The sequence below is a fragment of the Penicillium concentricum genome (assembly GCF_028827145.1).
Source record: "Penicillium concentricum strain IBT 3081 chromosome Unknown utg000002l_segment0_segment0, whole genome shotgun sequence".
Lineage (NCBI taxonomy): Eukaryota > Fungi > Ascomycota > Eurotiomycetes > Eurotiales > Aspergillaceae > Penicillium > Penicillium concentricum.
In genome coordinates this window covers 8,905,946-8,917,979 of record NW_026622755.1, presented here as the reverse complement: position 1 = coordinate 8,917,979, position 12,034 = coordinate 8,905,946, and the positions used below count along the sequence as shown (strand labels likewise).

The following is a 12,034-nucleotide window of genomic DNA, read 5'->3' as shown; positions in this document are numbered from 1 at the left end:
TAACATCGGATTATTGTTTTGAGGGATATTCTGTTTCTATCTTAGTTCTGTCAACTAGCTTAAGTCGACTAACAAGGGCTTCATGCGTGATCGGCAATAGCAATAGCTTTGCTTTTCGATTTTATTGCACCTCCAACATTAACCTACCCACGGTCACTCCATACAGTGTAACGCATCAAGCGTTTAGCGCGTTGAGTTCGAGATACCTAGACCCTCATGTGGGATTCCCCTTGCGTCGGCTCTTGGGTACCATTGACTCCAGACTCTGGGGTTTTCTTCAACAATTCAACCAAGCCCTTTACCAAATTCTCATTTCCCTCCGCTGTTACTCTCCCTTTCTGTGCATTCTTGAGCCCTGTCACAAGGGCATTTCCTGATCTGTCTTTCCCCTCCCCTCCAAATATTGTTGGCCTGGCCACTGGAAGTCCTTGGTTCTAGAGCGAGCCGAGAAGAATGAGTCCAATAGCCTTGCATGTCCTCTTCTGGGGCATGTGGCTCAACCATCCTACTTGGGTTCGGTGGCGATGAAAAGATAATGCACAAGAGAATGGAATGCCTAGAGCCTGATTCCAATGACCCGAACTAGCCGGGCTTGAACTGTCCTCGGTTCCTTTAAATCTCGGCGATTTCATCAAGTCGACAGCGGCTGATCAGTCTAATTTGCACAGAAAACTTCGTCGATCTGTTGATCAGTGTCGATCCCAGTCCCGCCGATCCATTATAGTCATACATATTACCCACTGATCCTCGCCCAGCCCTACACATGCCACGCTTCCTCGGCTTTCGGGGCAATAGCCTCAATATCGCCGCCATTTTTGGGGTGCTCATGCCTGGAATCCTCACAATTGGTTACAACGCATCACTACTCGGCGGTGTCTTGACACTAAAAAACTTCGAAGAACAATTCCCTGAAATCAACATTGCCGCTGCCGATGATAAACCACATGCGTCAATGGTCCAAGGCCTTGTTGTGGCCTCTTACACAATAGGAGGGTTCTTCGGAACTCTCTCCTGTATATGGCTAGGTGACATATTTGGCCGCCGACGCACAATAATGACAGGAGCAGTCATCCAAGTCCTTGGGGCTGTTCTGATGACTAGTGCAGGCTCTCTCGCTCAACTCATCACATCTCGGGTCATCCTCGGCGTAGGCACTGGTGTTCTACTAGCCACAATCCCTCTTTGGCAATCGGAGATCTCGCCTGCCGATAAGCGTGGTGCTCACGTCGGCATGAAGGGAATATTCAGTGGCTTTGGTTGTGCCCTTGCCCTGTTTCTCGATTTTGGAATGTCATTCACTCAAGGCAGCGTCGCCTGGAGATTTCCTTTCGCTTTTGTCATGCTGCTCTCCATCGCTGTTTTGGTGTTCATCTACGTGCTACCAGAATCCCCCCGGTGGCTTGTGCGACAAGGCCGACTTTCCGAGGCCAGTGAAGTCCTGGCAGCTCTCGGGGATACATGTGTCAATGATGAAGTCGTGGAAGCAAAAATCAAGGATGTCCAAACCTCACTGGACTTGTTTGAGGAAAAGTCACTGGGACAAATATTCCACATGGGCCCCCAAAGAACTTTCCACCGAGCTATGATTGCTGCCTTGGCAATGTTGTTCTTGCAACTCACTGGATCTACGGTCATCACCTTTTACAGTACGTATCGCGAATCATGTATCTCCTATTTACATATTTACTGACACATTCTGTGCGCTTTCAGCAACCGCAATATTCGAGAACAACCTTTCGCTCGGTAATTCAACATCCACAGTTCTGGCAGCAGTCTACCAGCTAGTCGGTCCCCTTGGTGGAGCCTTCTGTGTTCTCAAAGTCGACGGGCTTGGTCGTCGTGTATTGCTCCTAGGCAGTGCGATCGGAAATACCATCTGTCTGGCTTTGGTAGCTGGGCTTGGAACCCAAACCGATAACCCACTCGCAATGCGTGGTGCTGTTTTCTTCATTTTCCTATTTCATTTCAGCTACATCATCGGATTTGGCGCGATACCGTATCTCTACGCTACGGAGATTGCGCCTTTGCAACTACGCACGACTATCAACAGCTTCAGCATCAGCATCTCCTGGGCCGTCAGCATCATACTCACCAGTGTCACACCCATCGCATTCAACAGTATGGGACAGGCATACTTTGTCATTTTCGCCGGCTTCAATGCAATGATGATACCTGTCATCTATTACCTGTTTCCAGAGACTGCTGGGCGCAGTCTTGAGGAAATGGACAAGATATTTGCTCTCTCACGGGGTGTCTTAGATGCTGTTAAAGTTGCTCGGCTTCTTCAACACGGAAAAGCGATTGACCAGTCGCTTGAGAAGGAACTTGACCCAAACTTCAAGTGCCCTGAGCTTCAGCTTCGCGAGGTATATTCGTCTTGATGCTTTTTTGGATTTGTGGGGTTATACAATTGCAATGAATAGATAGTATGAACATTCCTTGAGCATAGATATATGATGTTAATCCAAGAAAATAATACCAGCATCTACGCCAAATAATCTTTAACCTCCCTGTACCGACCCAAGATGATCCCTTGTGGCCTAGTACACATATATCCACACGTGTACTTTCCGTGTACTTTCCATGTACTTTCAACTCACATCCAAAATTATTCGTTCTGACCTCCACATCTCTAGCTAGGGATCTCCTACGTAAAAGTCCGCCCGGGATTCAGTCATTATCGTCCAAATCCTCTCCTATCCAACCTATCCATCGTACAACTTCAAATCCCTCATTTACGAAACATGTCTTCAAAACCTAAGTCCAGGAAACAAGCCAACATTTGGAGCAACGCATCAAGTTGATAAATCTCGAGACTGCTATCGAGGCCCTTGATGTGCACAAACTCAGCGCGACACAACTCAGGGGATCGAAATCGAACGTCAACCTCTGCCATATGACTCTCGATCAAACCTCAGAGCTCAAACCCCGCTTCTTCGCGAGATCCAATCTTCCGCAACCCAGCGATGATATACTCGATGAAGCCTGTTCATCTGAGCACCCTGATTTTACAGACCTGTTCTCCCTTGCACACGCCACTCATATCTACTGGAACTCTTATGCCTTCCACAACGTAGATTTCCTCGATAGCGCGCCTTGGCGTTCTAAGGAGTAAGTCCGCTATTTGGAGCCATGTCACCCTGTCGGTTCATCGTATCTAATGCTAGTCGATACTCCTGGCGACTACAACCCTTACAAGGACCTGTATCAATATGACGCTCCCGTATTTGGCACTTTCACGACAACAGATATCGCCGGGAGCAAATTTCCACATTTCAAAGCAGTCATCTACAACGACTTGGAGGCGGACAATGAAACTTTTTTCCGTGGAGAGCTCTTGATCAGCCTTCGCCTGATGCTGGGCCAACTGAGAAAGAAGAAAGCACCGGTGATTCTCTATTATCTCTTTTCCCCATTCTATGATATCTTTGGGGTTGCTGACTGGGGTATCCTATATGTGTTACTCATCTCATTGGCGGGCAACCGTGCACGCTTATTGGAGTCCTATTTTGACGATCAATCTGAATCGCTTATAGTGCGCTCTTCTGGTCTTTACGAATTATCCGACTGGGTATCGACATCGAAGGCATTCAAGACCCTCGCCGAGTATTATCTCGGCGATCCAGCAGGGAATACGGCCTGAGCCGGGATGTTTTCTTTTCTTTGGGTCGGGCAAGGAGTGAGGTGGTTTTTCTGTTCCGGTGGGTTCTACACAGCTTCGCGCATTGTACTTTGATCTTTTGTGCTTTCAATTTATCGCACTGCTAGACCTATGACAACACAATAAATTGAATCAGATAAAGAAGTTGAGTTGGATTGAAGATTTGGAGTAGTGGAGGTTATCAGCGATAGCAAGCCAAAGGTGGGGGGTGCAATGGTTTTCGCTGATCGAGGGTTTGAAGGATGATCTATTCTGTGCTGTCAATAGTTTCAAGTTTCTGGATATCGAATCTCCAACTCACTTCAAATGCAGCAGAACCTTGATATATGGATAGATGGAAAGTAGAAGTGGGTTATTTGCTATAGAGAGGCAAACCAGTTATGTAGCTCTCTCCATAATACCTATAAATATGTACATAAATATATGCATTCAAAGTGTTTTCAATGTTACACACATGGGATAATTAGTTTCCCCGGATTATATAGTTGAGTTCTGAAAAGCCTGACAAACAAGGCGGATCTGCAGGCAAACAGTTTCTTCTCCAAGAGTGGGATAATCTTCATCCCTCTCTACTCCATGTCGCGTACCTAACTTCCTTTTTACCAAGTGATCATGTCTTTGTCCGAGTCATTTATTGGAAAACGAAGACGGAACAGAAACGCCTCAAGCAAGCCAAAGGCGAGCAAGGTACGATCCTGTGAGGCTTGTCGGCGCTTGAAAACGCGATGCGAAACAGGCAACTCTGACCGGTGTCATCGTTGTGGTGTTCTCCGGTAACAAGCCAGACTGTTAAATCGGGTTACTGGGATTTCATATCTGACCATATTTAGGATAAAGTGCTCTTTCCAGGTCATTTCCCGTAGTCAACCCGAACCGCTGCTGGGGACGGAGGTGGATTCTAGGACAAGCGGTGATGACTACCATACACGGTATATCCTCCCATGCTCGATTCTGTTAGGTTCGATTAATATAATAATAAGAAATAGGCTTTGTGCAGTGGAATCCACCTTGAGTCAACTTCAAGCATCATTATCTGTCCACAGTTCTAGCGACTGCCAGAATAAACCAGAGGTAAATTTCGGTTATCTACAGGATATATTGGCAATACGATTGATCCAGTACTCTAGGAGACTTCATCAATTATTGAACCAACTGCACGCGATGCACCCATGAATCTTATCCAAGAGATCCGACAGAACATCACTTTATATGAGCAACCCTCGACCGGCGATGATAGCACTGAAGATATTATAATCAACGGTATAGTTTCCGAGGAACTTGCTAACATGCTTCTCAAAGGGTGAGTACACTTCTAATAATGTTCTTTTGGGAGCTGTTTCGGGGTTAACGTTTCAGATTCTCAAAATTATCCAACCGCTGGTTATTTATGAGTACAGACCCGGTCCAACTACGCACCAAATCACCGCTCCTATTTGGTACTTGTATCTTGGCTGGTCTCCATATTACCCCCTCCTTGTACGGGTCATCAACACATCAAGCTTTGTATCGCCATATTCACGGACTGCTGGGTCAGGCACATCTTTCTTCCACTGCCTCGCTCGACACAATACAGTCTATGTTGATTTTCTCCATGTGGGACCTACGACCAACTTTGGGCCCTGATCATGGTACCTCGTGGCTTCTCAGTGGCACGGCGGCTATGCGGGTTATTATGACTACTCCGTTTGGGCAGCTTCCAAAGACAAGCGACGCCGATGAACGCGAACGAGCCCAAGCACAAGAAATCATGCGCACGTGGAATTTGATTTGCCTCTGTCAGCTACAGTGCGTTACAATAACAAATCTCCGATTCTACGTCAAGAAAATCTAATACCGATCTCAGGTTTTCTGTGGGTTCTGGTCGTCCACCGATCATATCTAGCCAGTACTTTGACGAATGCATCAAGGTCCTCGATTTTCCATCATTCAATGCGCGCGATGAATTGGTATTGGCTGGAGTCAGGTTATATCGACTCCTTTGGGAAATTCTAAGCTCAAACGTGATACAAAATGGAAGTGCTGTTTGGCCCAAAATCGACAACCTGCGCAAGTCCCAGGAAAACATTTATAGTGAGTGAGCAATTTCTCGTCGCATCATTTGGATAAAAACTAATTCCTATTTCTATCTCTATAGAGCTCGATTCCTCTCAGCCACTACGGTTTGCATACTCTTGCGCCTACCTGATTTTGGCACGTCGCACACTCCAACATATGGGCGAAACTCAACCCGAGGAAATGAGCAACTCCAGAAATACACCAGAGGAACCAAAACTCCCGTTACTTCGGTTCGCGATTACCCAGTCGCATCAACTCTTGAATTTATTTGTGTCCATGTCAGATTTGACAACTTATATCCACCCTGCTTACGAAAACGTGCTTTGTTCCTTTGCAATGGTGACACTGGCCGAGTTTGTGACCCATTTAGATGACGTGGGTAGTATAATTGTTCTCATGGAACAAGCCCTCTCGCATATTCAATGTGGAGGCAAAGCAGAGCCTGTGAGCCGGTGGTCCCTGAACATCATGAAGCAACATGTTGCGGATAGGATTGAGCAAGAAGATTGTGCGACTTCGATGGGAGAGAATAGCATGGGTATTTCTATGCCGCAGTCATTTCAGAATCCTACTGAGCCCTGGGTTTGTAATGAATGGGGTATCGATCAGGAGTTTCCATCCCTTGAAGATATGTTCTTTGGTAATGTGGTTTGAATTGAGTGATAAATGTTGACACGCTCCCCCCCATTGTGAATATAATCCATTCGCTCCTATCAGTTCCCCAAATATATATATTAAAAAATGCGGGAAATCAACTGCACTCTCTCAATCTGAGACCCGCCTGGCACTCCTTGGGCTTTTTCGAAAATCCTTCGTGTGATTCCATGATTGGCTGATACAAAACAAACTCATATCGATGAAACAAAGTTCCAATAATCAGCTGCAGCTCCATAATGGCGACATTCTGCCCGACACATGCCCGGGGGCCATATGAGAATGGGTTGAAAGCAATTTTCTGTCGAGCAGTCAGGTTTAACCAGCGGTCAGGCTTGAATTCTTCGACATCGTCTCCCCAAATATCCTTCATATGATGGATAGTATACGAGGGCACTGAAAGTACTGTTCCAGGGGGAAGTGGAAGCCATCAAAATCGACGCCCGGGCTATGATCGGCGACCAAACGTGGCAGACCAATTGCCGATGTAGAATGAAGTCTCATCGCTTCATCAATGCATCTTCGCAGGAATGGGAGATCTTTGACTTGAGAATAAGATGCGATTCTCGCTCCGGGCTCAATTTCCTGGTCTAGCTCCTCTTGTAGTCGAGGAATTATCATGCCCGGCGCACTGCGTTCTCCATGGAGGATCCAGTAAAAGATACCACAGGCCGTGTTGGATATTGTGTCAGAGCCAGCGATAAGCTGCGTCAGAGCCTCGGCTATAAGCTCATCCCGCTCCATTGGTCTTCCATTAGCATCTTTTGCTTGTAGCAAGCGCGAAAGGATATCATTGCGCGAGTCGACCATTCCCTTTTCCGCGGCATCCAGTCGTGACGAGACAGCGGCGACAGCAATCCCCGTCAGGTTTTCCACGGCCGCTACGCCCTTGGTGAAAAATGGATCGGGGAGGTACCGAGCCCATGGACAGAGTGCTGGGAGAAGGCCTAGTGTCGAAGAGACCTCGCCTCGTCTATTCAACACATCCACCGCCGGGGTATATGAAATCGGTCCTCCAGTCACTAGCTGCGTCTCAGTCTCGTCTTTTCCCTTGTTTACCATGCCAAATGGTGAACCAAATGCCAGATCTCCGATTATATCAAAAGCAAGATAGCTGAACCAGGGCATCGCGTTGTATCGCGCAAATCCCTTCTCATTTTGTTGTAGCCGGGAAGCCGCGATCCGGTCCAGTTGGCTTGTCCATCGCTGTAGGTTCTCCGCCATAAACGGCTCAAACGCAGCGACTGACCTGGGAGAGAAGGCATGGGATATAATCTTCCGCTTGCGTGTGTGTTCGGCGCGGTCGCGAACATTGAACATGCCCGGTGTTCGAGCCACAAATGCTTCATAATAGTGACTAGATATCTTCCGTTAACACAAGTAAATCTCAATCCGGGCAGGGAATATAACATACTCCTTGAGGAAGCCGTTTCCATGTCCATAAACAACATTCAATGCCCGTTCATCGGCGATAGATACATGGTTGAAACCAATACGGACGACTCTACCATGTTTTCGATGCGCCGCGTCGACTGCCGCATATTTCTGGCCATGTTTGGCACTTAAACCGACCCATATGTTGCTGAATTTGGCAACAAAAGGACCCGGGACTCGACTCAAGTGTCCATATGATACTAAATAGGGGTACATGTAGTAGAAAGCGAACCACACGGGGATAGCCACTGCCATGGCCCATGGCGAGAGCAGAAGAGATAGAATAGCCATTTGGTAAATCAATCAAAGTTGAATAAATTGAGGAACTAGATATCAATCCATTATCTTCCCCCTTCTTGAATGAATTCTGTTGCACTCAACATTTCACATGTGTATTGTCCGTCCGACGGAGTACAAGCAACACCGTCGGAGACGAGAGACCGATATGAAGGATCGACGTACAATGACCAAAGAATCTGCAGATGATTGACCCCGCAAGACTTTCACAAGGAAATGAACATAATTCGAGTGTGCTCCCTTGGTCAATTATTCCAAGATTGTTCTCGATTGTCGCCGGGAGTGGCCATAACGCGGTACTTTTGTTCACCGAAATGTCCGCTCTCACAGAGGTCTTTCTATCAAAATACTTCTATCCAAACAAGTTCTCCGTGGAGACGAAAATGCTTTCAAAAATGGTTCATGTTGGCTATATGCCGCTCAATCATGGCTTTCTGGGCCACTAGAAAAAGACCGAATGAGTGTTTCTGTACTGCATATTGACTGACTGCCTCACAGTTCTGTCCCAACGGCTTTTTTCGATCGGCGCTGATCTTTTGGCAACCTCCCTGGAATCTCTCGCTCGCAAAGCAATGTTAATCAATCTACACTGAGATCCCAAGCGTCTCTCAGGGATATCTGTGTTGCAGGCCGAAATCCGTAGGAGGCTATGAGCCACGATTATCGAAGTGACTGCGCAGTCATCTTTGAATTCGACCTTACCAGCCAGAAACCCCGAGTCTTATACTGAAGCCCCTTCAGATATCAGCGACTATGATATTGACGAAACTGACACAGTATTTCAGCCTCGTCTCAAAGGCCTTCAGATGTCCACGCCTAGTAACTTGACAGCACACTCGAGATTCGCCATCCACTATAGTCATATGCTCGTTCCTGACTAGGGGTATCGGTTCCTCCTTCGGGTGCCTAAAGGCTAGCCACAATAAGCCCATACGAATATATGTCCGTTTTCTCCCAATCCCGATTGCGACTTTGCCCTAAGACCTCGGGTGGACCATGGTGGGCATAGCGGTTGTCATTTTCGACATTTTGGGTGCCCAATTGGGGCCCATTCATCCTCAGCTTGAGTGCTGTTTGATCTCAAGTTGCCGGATCGCCTACGGGCGATGCCTTTCTTATTTTTCCCAATGATAACCAAATGTCAGTTAAATTTGATTCTATCATTCCTGTCATTGAGAGATTCCTGCTCTTCCAACAAAAATTGAACGAGCGAGATAAATGAGCAGCAGCTGTGCAGCTGCGATGCTCAGGTTGTTTCACCATCTCATATATTTCTAGCCTCAGGCCAGGAACACTACGCTATTCCTATTTGGGTCTAGCTTTTACACAAAAAAGCAGATCACGTAATCAAGCGGGGCCGCCCGCGACCCGTCCCTGACCCGCCCTACAGGGCTTCGTTCGTCTGTACTCCTTACGATGTACTCGATTCCTCCAATTATCGGAGTTGACATCATTGCCGAGATACCATCTCTGTAACACATCAAATACCATGTGTCTACTTATTCACTACGCCGAACCAGAAAGCAAATGGGTACGTCTCCCATCGCGCATTTCGAGATTTCTAGAAGACGTCTCCATAAACAGACAGACTGGGGACAAACAAACCCCAAATAAATGGGTATCATATTCGACGAAGATAGAACCCAATCTCATCCGAATGAAACATCCATGCCTCATAAACGATCTGGAAATCAAGACACGTTCTTCACGAACTAAATCCACACGAGACAATTACGTACAACCTTCGGAGGTTAGGAACTCGAAATTTTCATTAGCAGCCTTGGTAAAATAGGTGCTTATCCAGTATAAGCCTAGCGGATGTTATTGTCTCATTGTTCCTGCGGCTTGGCCCGACACGACCTACTTATTACCTGCAGATTAGAGTTGAACAAAATCTAGCGCCAGGAATCTTTGCGAATCAGTAGTCTCTCCTCGTGTCTCAATCAATATGATTGATACAAATCGTTTTGACGGACTCCACTGGGCTCCACATCTAATCAGGCAATGTACCCTTCATAAGGGTAGACCGTCATGTCGCTGAGGGGGGTTACTCCACTCTACAAGTCCGACCATCGGTCGATTTTGACTCTTTGATCTTATCTGATCCGCCTTTCTTCATTTTGATTTCCCTTCTTTTCCTCCATTTTTTATTAGGCTGAAGTTACATATATACCATTCTGGTAAACAATTCGCCAAATCATCGATAAACTACCCACGAAATCTCGACACAATGGCCAGCGAAGCTCTCCCCAAGGATCAGGACCTTTTCGACCCTGAGATACAAGGAATCTTGGAAGGAAATGCCCGGTTCCGCCGTTTAGGTTGGAAACGACTCACTGTCATCTCGATAGTCGAGGCGATCGCCCTGGGCAGTCTAGGGCTACCGTCTGCATTCGCCGCTCTCGGAATGGTCGCAGGCGTGATCCTCACTATTGGACTCGGGTTCGTTGCAATCTACGCGGGGTATAACATCGGCGAAGTCAAACTACGGTATCCACAAGTTGGTCATTATGCAGATGTTGGCCGACTTCTGCTAGGAAATGTGGGATCAAAGCTCTTCGTGGGCAGCTTTGTTGCTCTTCTTGTCTTTGTTATTGGGTCGCACTGCTTGACTGGCGCGATTGCGTTCCAGAATATCACTCAAAGCGGTTCCTGCTCGATTATCTTCAGCGTTGCATCTGCTGCAATCCTGATGTTGCTCGCTATTCCTCCGTCATTTGCTGAGATTGCGATACTGGGCTATATTGACTTCGCGTCGATTGTCTTGGCTATTGGAGTTACGATGATTGCGACTGGTATTCAAAGCTCGAATGGTTCGGGTGACTTTTCTGCAGATCACTCGCCGTGGTCTGCTTGGCCGAAGCCTGGTCTCACTTTCTCCGCGGCTATCGTAGCCACGAATAATATTGTCTTTGCATATTCCTTTGCTGGATGTCTGCCGTCATTCATGGAGGATATGCATACCCCTGAGGATTATGTCAAGACACTGTGGTGGCTAGGAGGTATCCAAGTTGTCATCTACACCCTGACAGGGTCAATCATCTATGCCTTTGTCGGGCAGGAGGTGCAATCCCCTGCTTTGCTGTCCGCGGGCCCTGTCATCTCAAGGGTTGTCTTTGGCATCGCCCTTCCAGTCATCTTCATTTCGGGTTCTATCAATACAACAGTTGTCTGTCGATATATCCACGGAAAGATATACCGGGACTCAGTCGTTCGCTTCGTCAACACCGCGAAGGGTTGGAGCACATGGCTTGGTCTTGTGTTTGTTGTTACCATCCTAGCTTGGATAATTGCTGAGGCTATCCCCATCTTTTCCGAATTGCTCTCTATCATTTCTTCCTTGTTTGTATCTGGTCTGTCTTTCTATATCCCGCCAATCATGTGGTATGTGCTCTTGAAGGAGGGCGCATGGTATGAAAAGCACAACCTGAAGCCTGCAATTTTGAATGGCATGGTATTCATAGTCGGCATGATAATTTTTGGATGTGGTACCTATGCTAGCATCGCTGAACTGGTAAGCCCTTTTTTCTTTCACCTTCTAGAAATATTGCTAACTCTCTGCTTATAGGTTGATAAATTTGAGTCGGGCTCAGTAAGTAAGCCATTTACCTGTGCTTGAAATATCGCAAAAATGTGATCATGTCTGTCATTCTATCTTCTCAATAACTACGATCTCTTAGAAACTCGGATCCCGAGGTCTGTAGTTCTGCTTATATAAAAATCCGACTCGCAAATAACTATGAATGTCGTTCACTTCAATATAACTCCAGCGATCTCTTTTTTCTTTTTCTTTTCCTTCTGTGATCTATCACATCCAGAAGGATGGAGACTACAGAATGCGGCTCTAACATAAGTCATTAGAAGCGGCCTGGTTCAGAAGCAATTAGAATCGGCAAAGAAGAACGCGACTTTTGAAACGTAGATCATCCCACA

At 46.8% G+C, this 12,034-nt stretch overlaps 6 protein-coding genes across 6 annotated transcripts; 5 read left to right on the top strand and 1 right to left on the bottom strand.

Moving 5' to 3' along the window:
• Positions 1-763: 763 nt before the first annotated feature.
• On the top strand, positions 764-2,381 carry N7517_007104 (Major facilitator superfamily domain general substrate transporter; the record flags this gene model as incomplete). Its single annotated transcript, XM_056724834.1, has 2 exons — positions 764-1,646; positions 1,711-2,381. 2 exons carry the CDS (start codon positions 764-766, stop codon positions 2,379-2,381), a joined length of 1,554 nt encoding a protein of 517 aa, XP_056581084.1.
• Positions 2,382-2,896: 515 nt separating this feature from the next.
• N7517_007103 (uncharacterized protein) lies at positions 2,897-3,115 on the top strand (the record flags this gene model as incomplete). The annotated part of the gene is made up of 1 exon (XM_056724833.1): positions 2,897-3,115. The coding sequence occupies one exon, from the start codon at positions 2,897-2,899 to the stop codon at positions 3,113-3,115; it is 219 nt and encodes a 72-aa protein (XP_056581083.1).
• A 45-nt stretch (positions 3,116-3,160) lies between these two features.
• On the top strand, positions 3,161-3,643 carry N7517_007102 (uncharacterized protein; the record flags this gene model as incomplete). Its single annotated transcript, XM_056724832.1, has 1 exon — positions 3,161-3,643. One exon carries the CDS (start codon positions 3,161-3,163, stop codon positions 3,641-3,643), a length of 483 nt encoding a protein of 160 aa, XP_056581082.1.
• Positions 3,644-4,830: 1,187 nt separating this feature from the next.
• Positions 4,831-6,370, top strand: N7517_007101 (fungal specific transcription factor domain-containing protein; the record flags this gene model as incomplete). The annotated part of the gene is made up of 4 exons (XM_056724831.1): positions 4,831-4,961; positions 5,018-5,446; positions 5,505-5,731; positions 5,796-6,370. 4 exons carry the CDS (start codon positions 4,831-4,833, stop codon positions 6,368-6,370), a joined length of 1,362 nt encoding a protein of 453 aa, XP_056581081.1.
• Positions 6,371-6,739: 369 nt separating this feature from the next.
• On the bottom strand, positions 6,740-8,095 carry N7517_007100 (uncharacterized protein; the record flags this gene model as incomplete). The annotated part of the gene is made up of 2 exons (XM_056724830.1): positions 6,740-7,727; positions 7,785-8,095. 2 exons carry the CDS (start codon positions 8,093-8,095, stop codon positions 6,740-6,742), a joined length of 1,299 nt encoding a protein of 432 aa, XP_056581080.1.
• Positions 8,096-10,331: 2,236 nt separating this feature from the next.
• Positions 10,332-11,720, top strand: N7517_007099 (uncharacterized protein; the record flags this gene model as incomplete). Its single annotated transcript, XM_056724829.1, has 2 exons — positions 10,332-11,615; positions 11,670-11,720. The coding sequence occupies 2 exons, from the start codon at positions 10,332-10,334 to the stop codon at positions 11,718-11,720; spliced, it is 1,335 nt and encodes a 444-aa protein (XP_056581079.1).
• Between the last annotated feature and the right edge of the window lie 314 nt (positions 11,721-12,034).